Source organism: Nanorana parkeri, unplaced genomic scaffold (genome assembly GCF_000935625.1).
Source record: "Nanorana parkeri isolate BGI_ZX_2015 unplaced genomic scaffold, ASM93562v1 scaffold8, whole genome shotgun sequence".
Lineage (NCBI taxonomy): Eukaryota > Metazoa > Chordata > Amphibia > Anura > Dicroglossidae > Nanorana > Nanorana parkeri.
In genome coordinates this window covers 2,757,316-2,769,392 of record NW_017306276.1, presented here as the reverse complement: position 1 = coordinate 2,769,392, position 12,077 = coordinate 2,757,316, and the positions used below count along the sequence as shown (strand labels likewise).

The 12,077-nt window shown below is 44.3% G+C and overlaps 1 protein-coding gene across 1 annotated transcript in view; it reads left to right on the top strand.

The window, feature by feature from the left end:
- Window positions 1-12,077, top strand: part of BRCA2 (BRCA2, DNA repair associated) — a 65,579-nt gene that overhangs the window by 17,882 nt on the left and 35,620 nt on the right. The window contains exon 14 of the mRNA XM_018554030.1: window positions 326-4,726. Within this exon, the coding sequence (XP_018409532.1) occupies window positions 326-4,726 (4,401 nt within the window). The remainder of the gene's footprint in view (window positions 1-325; window positions 4,727-12,077) is intronic.

Here is a 12,077-nt window from a genome sequence, read left to right as displayed (position 1 = left end):
TGCATTTCAGCCAAGTCCTGTTGTCTCAGCCCAAATTAGAGTAGTGTGTGGCCCCATTGGCACCCTTTTGTTTGACAAAAGTCAATTTTTCCAATCAATTTTTGTTGAAGGAGCTTTAGTAGCAGGTTAGTGTGTCACTGAAACATTGGCTGTATGGTGCAACCTGCTGGGTAAATACTCAAAAGGAATGTAACAGAGTCCTGGCCTTTCCTTAAACCACATTCAGGGCACAGTTTTAGTTTTTTATGTGTAAAAGTCATTAAAATAATGTTTGATCAGTTTCCTTACTAAAAATGAATTAATCACTGTGTTTGTGTCCCTTCAGAGGCACTGGATTCACTGAATGCGGCATGTACACATAGCCACCAAGATGCAGAGCTAGCCGCTAAAGAAGCCTCAGAATATTTAAAAGAGGACTCCCTGGATATCCTGGAAATTGAAGAAAATCTTTTGAACTTGAAGCATGTGGACAGACCTATTTCTGAGCAAGTACCCTGTTTAGAAACTACTACTTACATTTCAACAGCCATTAATAAGGAACTGGATGTAAAGATGACGGTTAACATGAAAACTGGAGATGTGACAGGAAAGATATCCTTGCTGGAATCTAATGGGACCTCCAAAAAGAACACTCTTGATGATAATGCTGTAGGACACAGTGATTTTATATCAGCTAAAAACCAGGTTCAGGAATGTGCCCTTTCTTCCGCTGTCACCAGTGACCATAAAGAACAACTGGAAATCCACAAAGGTAGTGCTTCTACAACTACAGAGAACCACAACACCTGCACTGACGGTCTCCCACACAATGTATCTCCTTGTATCACAAAGTTTAAGAACTTTGGAGGCTTTAAAACTGCATCTAACAAGAATATTAATATTTCGGAAGATAGTCTGAGAAAGGGAGAACTTCTGTTTGAAGACGATGATCCTTCATATCATAATAGTCACCCTTTACCTCCAACTGCTGACATCAACAACCCCCTTGACGTTGTTGATTCAACGTCTCTGTTCAATGGATTTAGGACAGCATCACGTAAGGAAATTGTAGTTGCTGAAAGTAAAATTGCTAAGGGAATGCTCCTGTTTAAAGATATTGAAGATGGCATATGTGAAAACCTCACCAAAGAGGATTTGTTACTCAGACCAACAGCTAACCTGGTGCCAGCGAGTGAGAAAGCAAGACGACCAGATAATAATTTTGAGCCCTTGAGCAAGCTGTCATCAGAGGAGGCAAAGGATAAAAAACAGACTTCAGATATATTAACATTAGACAAACAGTCCTCCATAGAAGTTAAACCTAAAGGGACGAGTGACCAATATATTTTATTACCACAACATAGCAAGGACAGCACATCTAATCAAAAAAGCCAGATGAGAAAAAGTTTATCTTCTGAAATACAATCTCAAGTCTGTGGGATTCTGACAGAAAGCCAAAAAGCAGAAGTCAGTGAACTGTCTTCAATTCTGGAGAATGCAGGCAGTCAGTTTGACTTCTCACAGTTTAGGAAAACAGGTATTGTGCCATCAAATAATAATAATCAAAACTTGCAGAGTGCAGAAGATGGTATTAGCGAATCTGAGAACCTTAATAATTCTGATGTTTGGCAGGACGTTGACTTCAATGATAGCTTTGCAGCCGGAGCAGAACATATAGAAAATATGGATTCCAGTGTCAAATTGTCATTGGAAAGGGAAGATAACACAGTCAGATCAACTGCTTGTGACACTGATGTGGTTTCAGCATCTGAAAAATCGGTTTCCAAAGCGAAAGAGAGGAAATGTGCTGGATTTAGCTTAGCAAGTGGTAAATGCATAAACATTACTGATGAGGATATGATCAAGGCTTTTGAATTATTTAGTGATTCGGATGATACCACGCTGTCGTTAAATAACTCCTCAACAGATGTCAACAAGAGGCTGATAAATTCTTCATCTGGTCCTGCAACACTAAATGTTCAGGAAATTCCAAAAGACTGTATAACTGTTCCACATAATGTTAAGAAATCCAGCATTGTACACTCCAAAACAGAATCCTATCCACAATGTGAGGAAGGCATATTACCTTGTAATGTACCTATGTTTAATATAGCAAAACAAAATTCCAAGACCCAGGTGATGAATGAGTTTGTGTACGGTGGTAATGACATTGGCAGTTCTGCAGAAGCATTTTGTGCACAAACTGTATCCCAAGGATGTCTTCCTTCTGGTTCATGTGTCTCTGCAATGCCAGTTGGGTTTTCTACTGGAAAAGGCAAAGTTATTAATGTTGATAAGGCAGCTTTAGTGAAGGCAAAAGCCATCTTTAATGATATATTACATCCAGAAAGCATATATAAGAATCAAGGTGGGACTTCCAGCGTGACTGTAAAAGAAAGCATAAGCACAATCGGTCAGGGTGAAGATGGCAATGGAACACATATACTAACTGATGAACAATCTGCAGCTGATTTCATCACAAGTGGAAAAGGTGCTGCTGTTCCTCATGATTCTGTCCAGATAGGAAGGCAGATGTCTGAGAACATCTCTGGGTCAGAGATGACTCGCTGTATTTCCTTGCCTAAACAGGATACCCCTGTCCTAAAGAGGGTCCAGTTTAGCACTGCATGTAGTAAACCTGTTCATCTTTCTGCAGAATCTTGGAACAGAGCTCGGGAGATGTTTGCCGATATAGATAACCAACAGCTGGGAACTGTTGGGGAGAATTCTAAGGACAGTCTGTGTGCAGTAGAGAAGATCACAACAGGGACACTCAGTACCAACAACATACAAGACATTATAAGTAAAACTCTGCAAGAAAGAGAGCCTGTCCTCCCTCCTCTGGGTTTCAGTACAGCTAGTGGAAAATCTGTAGTAGTCTCTTGTGATTCTCTGCACAAAGCAAGAGCTATGTTTGCAGAAGCTGACATAGCAATGCATGATGGACTAGAGGGAATGGAGTCCAAACAAATGCACGATGGAGCTCAGTTTAATCCAGCCGAAATTAAATTGAGGAAACCGAAAATTAAAGATTGTGATGTTACCATAAAGAAAACCGCTCGAGTGACTACTGATGTGCTTCCCCCTCTAGGTTTTAGCACAGCAAGTGGGAAGATCGTAGCAGTCTCTAATGAGTCTCTGGAAAAAGCAAGGCTGATGTTAGCCGATACTGATAATATTGATATGAAACATGAATTTCAATCCAGTCAGACTAGACTTGGAAAAGGGAATCGGGAAACATCTAGTGATGTTTTGTGCTCCTTAGAAATCAAAAAACCTGGTAAGGTAAATCTAGCAGAAGGTAGTCCAATGAAACCATCTTTTAGAGAGAGCACCACTGGCTTTTGTGTAGAAAAACCTGATATACCATCTATAGTAAAGAAGTCTAGATTCGCAGGGCCTAGAGTGGTGAGTTTGCCACAGGAGAATGCCCCAAGTATAATGAAGCCATCTTTTAGCACTGCAGGGGGTAAACCTGTTCACATGTCAGATGAAGCTTTGAAGAAAGCTCGAGAAATGTTTGCTAAAATAGATGATGGGCAATTAGACGCACATTTGTTCAAGCAGCGTGTAGAAAGAAATACTAAGTGGGAAAACACAGGGAACAGCAACCTCCAAGACCAAGCATCGCCTACTGTACCAGCAAAGGAAACCACTTTCACTCTTCCAGTTCCAGGCTTCAGCACCGCAAGTGGAAAGACTGTAGCAGTGTCTGCTGATGCCCTCCATAAAGCAAGTATTTTGTTCGCTGATGGTGATGATGATGGCAATACTAATGAAAATATAGGTCAGAGTAAAATAAGAGCAATCAATGCTGAACAGTATGAAGTAAATGAAATGGTTTCAAAACCTGTTACGCTTCACTCAGACACAGAATTTCAAAGTTTTAGGTCCCCCTTAAAACAGAATTCTGGTATCAGTACCATTTCTGGTAATGTGCCCGGAAACATTTGCAAAGTTCTAATGAGTAACAGTTTTAGCACTGCCAGTGGTAAAACTGTAAATGTATCAGAAGACGCTCTAAAGAAAGCTAAAGAAAAATTATCCGAAATAGATAAGTGCCTCTTGCCACAAGACAAACCTGGGGACGTTTTTAGTGACCTTCCTTTATGTGTATCTAAAGTCCATACATCATTACAGAAAAAGCCAACAGATCAGACAACTTTAGAAGCATCAGAAACAAGTAAATTATCTAATACAACAACTACAACGTTTGGATTTAGCACAGCAAGTGGAAAATTAGTGTCTGTTTCAGAAACTGCAATACAAAAAGTGAAAGACCTATTTGAAGAATCTGAACACCTTCAGGATCATTGCCAGTATAATGATAAAGGTGATGGCAACATTAATAAAAAGGCAAACGTGCTCTCTCCATTAGTAGACAAACCTGAGACTATTTCTCACTTAAATGAGAAGCTTGGTGACTTGCAAAACTACAGGGCAAGGACTATTGAGAATACTAATGTGGATAAACCATCTATTGCAAGATTTTCTAATATACAGCATCCAATGCTTAGACATTCCACTCCATTTCACAATACTGGAGTACTTGGCAAGAAGAATTGTGTTTCTTCAATTACATCTCACACCCCTGAGAACTATTTTGAAATTGAAGCTGCTGAAAGTGCAAAAGCTTTCATGGATGATGAAAATCTGACTGATGGTATGAGGTCAGCAGAAGCCACCAATAAGCCTCTGAATCCTAGGAATGGGAAGCGATTAAGATCTGATGACAGAACTCCACATGGTATGTGTCTCTCTTTTTTTGTTTAGTTTTATTAATACCTATGTTCCAGATAGGGCTGCAACAACGAATCGATGAAATCGATAATGAGAATCATTGGCAGCGATTCTCATCATCGATTAGCTGCTTTTCAATTAGTTGCCGTCGCTCTTCTCCTCTGTTCTCCTCCCCGCTCTTGCTGGCTGCAGTGGTCTGTGTCCCTTTCATTCCCCGCCTGTATTGGCAGAGGCAGCGGGGACACAGACCACGGCAGCTGGCACCAGCAGGGAGGAGAGGCCGCTGTGAATACATTACCCCGTTGCCCCCTTTCCCCATACCTCCGCTGCTGCCCCCCTGTACTTCTGATGCTGCCCCGTTCCTTCTCTGCCTCCACTGCCCCAGCCCGTTCCTCCTCTGCCCCGACCCCTGTGCCTCCGCTGCCGCCCTGTTCCTCCTCTGCATCTAGAGGCTGGGAGCCATACCCAGCCTGCTATTGGATATTTTAAAATGCAATAGCAGGCTGGCTATTGCACCCGCCCACTGCCTGCTGTCAGTCAGCAGAGGAGGACCTGATGGAGAATTTTCTCCTTCAAGCAGGCAGCGGGCGGGTGTGATAGCCAGCCTGCTATTGGCTATTGCAATTTGAAATATCCAAAAGCAGATTGGCTATTGCTCCCAGCAATAAAGTTAAAAAAAGTTTAAAAAAAATAAAGTTAAGTAAACCTAAAGGATTATTAAACCCTCAGCGTTTTTTGCATATATCTACTGCTAGCTAGCAAGCAGTAGATATATGCAAAAACATTAGAAAAAAAAAAACTTTCCAAAAAGGTTTAAATGTATCTGTGTCTTCGCCACGCGCTCCCGTCCGAACATCTGAATATTCTCGGGCGGACACAAAGGATCTTGGGGCATGCGCATGTGCAGTTCAGATCTTCGGCCGGGAGACGAGGAGAGACGCAAGGTAAGTAAAGGCAGCAGTGTGCGCCCGCACAGACAACGTGGGACAGGAAGAGAGAGGAGTCAGCGTTGGACCAGAGACCGGCACCAGCGCTGGTGGGACTCCTAAAAACTACAGGAAAGAAGATGATCGGATCAAGAGGCACCATTTAAGGTAAGTCCCTACATTAGCACTGACGGGGGGGGGGATTTTATCCTTTAATGTCATGTCTTATTATAAATAAAAGGTTGTCTATTTTATTATATTGGTTGGAGTTTTACAATTCACATTATTTTAAATCCATGAAACTAATTAAAGTCTTTTTCAGTTTCGGCCTGAGAAATTTTTCTACAGGAGGTGCATTGCGGTGCCTTTTAAAGGAGAACTATGGGGTCAGTGTTTTTCCCCATAGTTCTCCTTGGGGTAACGGGAGGACACAAACTAGCGTCCTCCCGTCACCCTAAGCTCAGTATACCGCGAGCTACAGCTCGCGGTATACTGAGACGCCGCACCTGGAGCGGATCCCGACTTAGATGACGGGATCCGCCCAGCTGCGTGAGTGACAGCTGGCTCTGCCTATCTAGAGGCAGAGCCAGCTGTACCCGCCCCCTCCCCCGTCCGTTCCGCCAGTCAGCGCTGGCAGATCGGAGCGGGGAGAAGGGAATCCAGCCCCTCCCCCTGTCACGGCAGAGAGCCGTGACAGGATCGAGAGGTGAGGGAACACGGTATGTTTTCCCTCACCTCCCGATCTACTGAGCCGACCTGTGACAGTCTCATTGTCACAGGTCGGCTTAGAACTATGACATGAGTGGAAATCACTCATCTCATAGTTCTCCTTTAATTTCAATAGATTCCAAATGCATCTCCCGTCCACAGTGTGAACGTGCGGTAATGCAATGCCCTGTGTTGCAGTGCGATTTCAAAATATTTGCATACCGTTGTTTTCTGAAGTAAACTTTGTAATGCTGCATTTGTGTATTTAATTTTATTATATACGGTATTAATTTTCTTTACATTTTATCCGATTAATGGAAGTTAATAAAAGGCTAACCGATTATGAAAATAATAATTAGCTGCAGCCCTAGTTTCGGAACATAGCGAAGATGGCTATGTTGTTTTATAGCTTTGCTTTAAATAAACTGTAAGCAAACATCATTTTTAATTGTTCATTGAGGGACACAAACTCTTTAACCTTCCGGGTATAGTGCTGCCTACAGGAGAATTGGACACTGGCAAATAAACTGTAGGCTAGCCCAGGATAATCCACCCACTACTGGTATGCCTCAGCTTTTTGCTCAGGAGAAACATCACCCACGCAGCTGCTCCTGCTTGCAAAGAGCTGTGTGGAACTATCTGACTCTTACCTGCTACAAGCTGCGGGGGTTTTGTGAATACCTGAGGCTTTGCTTCTTACTCTGAGCCTATATGTTGCCTTATCGCCACATGGTTGCTTATGCCTTATTGCAGACACAGGGGTGGACAGTCCCGCTGTAATGGGTGCCCCAAAAAAAAAGGTTTGTTAGCGTTGTATCTGTAGTAAAAATTTTGTGCAGAAGTTGTCTATCCCCTCCTGTAGGATGAGCAGTATCCTGCCTTAACAGGGCACTTACCATTTAGGTAGAGGACAAGCCTTTTTTAGGGACCCAACCAATTAGCATTTGGAAGCCCTTTCTAGAGATTTGTTCTCTGGACCCAGTCCTTCACCACTTCTGGCTGTGACCTTATTTTCCAAACCATGTATGACTGGTCAAAATCCCTTTAAAAGAGAGCTAGCTGCTGCCGCAGTTAATCCGCTGCGGATAGAATGCCTGGAGCAGATGGCTGTAGTGTTAAAATTCAGCTGTGATGACAGTTTGCTAGAAGCCTCCTATCTCATTTCTCGCATTTGTCATTTGCTGGGTCATATGCGTAGGGCATTTTTTGGAAAAGTGCTAGATTGCGGAACCCTTTTGTAAAAAGGTTTAGATATTCAGGGACTTCAGGGAACAGCCTCTCAGAATCAGCTCTTGATGACCTCGTCAAGGATGCTACTGGTCGGAAGAGTCACCCACAAGACCTGGCACTCAGTGTGTCAAATTCTTAGACAAGCCTTTCCCTGAAGGCTTGAAGGTGCACCCCTACTTTTGGGTGGTGTTTGTTAATCTTTGCGGACACCTGGATGGCTTGCATTTTAAATGCTTGGTCGCAGAAGGTGGTCTTCCAGGGCAAAAAACTGAAGTTTCGCACCCTGCCTCCTACTCGGTTTCTCACCTCCAACCTTCATGTGTCACTGCACAGATTAGCAGCTCTCCACTTAGCCCTCTTGGGTCTTCTGGATGGAGGTATTATTGTCTTTCTTGTGGCAAAACTATTACAGAAGTTTTACTTCAAGCCGTTCACTGTTCCCAAGCCCGAAGGAGGCATGTGCCTCATTCTGGATCTCAAAGCTCTAAATGCCCTAGAGAGTATGTCCAAAACATTTGCTTGTAATCTGCCAAGTCTGTTTTTTCTTTTTTTTCCATTTAAAATTTTTATTTTTATTGTTTTGCAAAAAGATAAACAAAATACAAAAAGTCGAGCAAAGTACAGATGGTAAAGTCAATAAAATAAAATACACCCAACATGGGATACTTACTTCTCGGTCAGATCCGGTGGCTGTACAAAGTATTGACAGTACAAGGCGACACATACCCAATGGGGTCCCATGGTATATTATGACCTTTCCAAACTACCCGTGGGTCACCAATTTTGCGGTTCCTGTCCTCTATACTACACATCCTTCGTGATTATCATCCACTCTAAAAGCTTGTTGTCACCAAATGTCTTGGTGCCTTCACTGATCCCTTCTCCCACCGAGCTTGCCACTTTATCATTGAATTATTGGGCATATCCATTTGGAGCACCTCCAAATGGATATGCCCAATCTTGCTCCCCTCCCTGGGAGAAAAGAGGGCTAAGGAGAGAAGAGAAGAGTAAAGCAGAGCCAAAAAGAAAAGAAAGCAGCAACGGGTATTGAGAGAGGAAGCTACTCCCCGCTCCCCCACTGGGGATCCCCCTTCTGCACCTACTGGTCTTGGTGGACACCCTTGATCTGTCTACTCGTTAAGTGTCCCCTCTCGCTCCCCATTTCCTGTACCTCTCTGATGTTGTTGCACTCAGTGCTACAGTAAAACACCGTCCAGGGAGCCCAGATTTTCGCACATTTTTCCATACGGTCTTGTTTAGATGCTAAAAGCATCTGTAAGGGGTTAAAGAGATTTTAAGCCTCAGCAATTCAGCAATCGCTATATACATGTTTTTAATGAAGTGTGTTCTTTCGAGGACCTTGGATGAAACAAAAGAAAAGATTACACTGCAGAAACTGCGTAGGTAGGACGGCCTAAGATGCTTTGCACAAATCAACGCTTTAAAGCTTGCTTGACCAGGATATATGACGCGAAGAGGGCACCCAGCCAGAAGTGAATCATCATAAACAACTATAAAAGATTTATGCACCTTAGGATTTAGTTAGAGACTCATTCTGACGAGAGGAGGGACAAGCTCAACTCCATGCATCGTCTGTATTGATCTCCCATGCGCATGCAAATAAAGCAGAGTGAAGATTTTTTCTACAACAATCTCTGAGTTCTTGAAGGTTATTTTTAAACATAATAGAGCAATCTATTATTCCTTCTACACATCTCACATATGTGTCCTACCTGTTGAATCCATTCCCGCATCGTGGGAGCTCTAGTCTCCCTTCATATCTTGGTATGAGTGATCTAGCCGCATTAATCATATGTTTCTTCAGGGATTTAGCTGGGTTCCCTCTTCCCTGTTCTGGGAGATGGAGCAAGAAAACCCCTGGGGAGTATTCCACTTCTCTTTCCAGAATCTTGCCTATCAGTCCATGCACCCCCCTCCAAAAAGTTTGGAGAACGGAACATGACCAAAAGGTAAGTAATCGAGAACCACTTTCTGATTTTCACCGCCAGCACTCTGCCGATATTGCGGGATCTATCTTATGTAAAATCTCGGGTGTTCTATACTATCGGGTAAGTCATTTGAAATTGGTCTCTTGTGCTTTACTACTCACCGAGCATTTGTGCACCCCCCTACAAATTTGTTCCCAGGTCTCTTCCGAAATCGGATGTGCTAAATCACCTTTCCATCTCTTTCTCAGGGTCAGTGTTCTTAGGGGCGTGGAGTCGTTCAATAGTGTATAGAGCCATGATATCAAGTGTCTGGAAGGTCCTCGGCCTACACAGGTTCGCTCGAACGGTGTCATGTCTTTTTATTATTCAGGTAATGCCGCACCTGGAAATACGTCCACCAGGGAACCTGCCCACATCGGGACATCTCCTGTAGGTCCCACCTGTCCTGAAATTTTTGGTTCCTAAAAAATTGGTGTGCTCTCATTGGCTCCTTGGAGCGCCATTGGCGCGAGAACTCCACTGTCGAGCCCACTGGAAATTCCCTGTTGTCCGCTAGTGGGGTGAGGGGACCGTCAGGGGTGGTTAGCTGCCTCTTTCGTTTGAGACCAGTCAATGCCATCAGGGATACCCCAATAAGAGGATGCAATAGTAGGTCTGAGTGCTTGTGTTTAACCACCAACCATGTGGCTGATGTCAGAGGTTGAGGTGTCCACCCTACTTCCATGGCCACCCACAATTTTAGTTGTGTGGTTCACATGCCAGTCCACTATCCTATTCAGATGGCTGGCTTTATAGTACCCATAAATGTCCGGTATACCCAGGCCACCTTGTTGTTTAGGGGCTTTCAGCAAGGCCCACGCCACTCTTGGTGGTCTATCCTGCCATACAAAGCGTCTGGATTCTGCGTCAATGTTTTTAAGGAACAGTCCTGGTAATCGTATCGGCACGGTCTGGAACAAATAAAGCAGCTTCGGTAGGACAATCATTTTAATCAGTGCGGCCCTACCGAACCACGATACAGAGAGGGACCTCCATTGCTGGACTGCGGTCATGAGTGGTTGGAAATTCAGTCTCTAGAGGTCTGCCATGGTAGGAGTCGGGTAAATCCCCAGGTACTGTATTTTATGGCCTGCTGTTCCCAGCGTACCCTAAATGAGCTTTGAAGATCTGCAATACTCCCGTGTCCGCCCTTCAGGGTAAGGGCTTCTGACTTTGTGTAATTGATAGAGAGATTAGACAGATCCCCATACTCCTTGAACATTTGGAAAAGCTTCTCCATAGACGATTTGGGGTTCGTCAGAAAAAACAACATATCGTCCGCATAAGCTGCCACCTTATGCTCCACCCCTTGATGCAGTACCCCCCCTTACTTTGGGTTCTGATTGCACCATGCGAAGAAATGGTTCCAAAGTCAATATGAAGATAATGGGAGATAGGGGACATCCCTGTCTCGTACCATTTGAGATTTCAAACGGTGCGGAGATCGAGCCCGCGGACCGAACCCTCACCCAAGGTTTAGAATATATTGCCCCAATCCAACCCATAAATTGTCGACCCAGACCGACATGTTTAAGGACTTCTATCATAAAATCCCATGCCACCCTGTCAAACGCCTTCTCCGCATCCGTGGAGAGCACAATCGCTTGTGTCGGCCCAGCCCCCAGCAGGTGAATCAGGTTAAGCGCCCGGGTCGTGATGTCCCTGGCCTCTCGACCTGGGACAAACCCCACCTGCTGTAGACCCACCAGCTGAGTTATGTGCAGGAGAAGGCGGTTCGACAGGATCCTGGTGAATATTTGCAGGTCTACGTTGAGCAAGGATATGGGTCTATAGCTCTAGCATACCTGGGGATCTTTTCCTTCTTTGGGAATGACCGTAATGTGTGCCTCCATTGACTGGCGGGGGAGAGTGGATCCCCCCGGATGTCATTGAAGGCAGCAAGGAAGTGTGGGCCCAGGAGATCTTTGAATAGTTTGTAATACTGAGATGGTATGCTGCCTCGCTATACACCTCCTCTACATCCAAGGATACTGAGCGGTGTATCAAAATCGACACCCTACGCGATTTATTGGATGGAGAAGTCGAGTGATATGTCCCTGGGTACAGATGTGTCCCAAACACCGACGTCTTCCCATGTTTGAAATGGGTTTCCTGCAACAGTGCAATAGAGGCCCTGGCCGCTTTCAAATCCCCCAGTACCCTGGCCCTTTTCTCTGGAGAATTTAGGCCCTTTCCGTTAAAAGAAAGAACTATCAAATCAGCCGGTGGAACCATGGCCCTCTAGTAGGTATCGCTATACAGCCGTGTATAATCTGGGATATGTCCTAATCCTCACTCTAAGTGTAGTATCCCCAGTGGGTAGAGCAGCAAGGGTAACAGAAGAAAAGGTATAGAAAGACTGATAATGGGACAGCAGAAAGAAGAAGAAAAGCGCTCAACCCCACTCGGGTGTGAGGTCAGAGCAATGCGAGGTATAGAGGAGAAAGACAAACAGTGTCTAGATAAACAACCCCAACCAGGGCTAAATGGCAGCTGGAGAAGACGA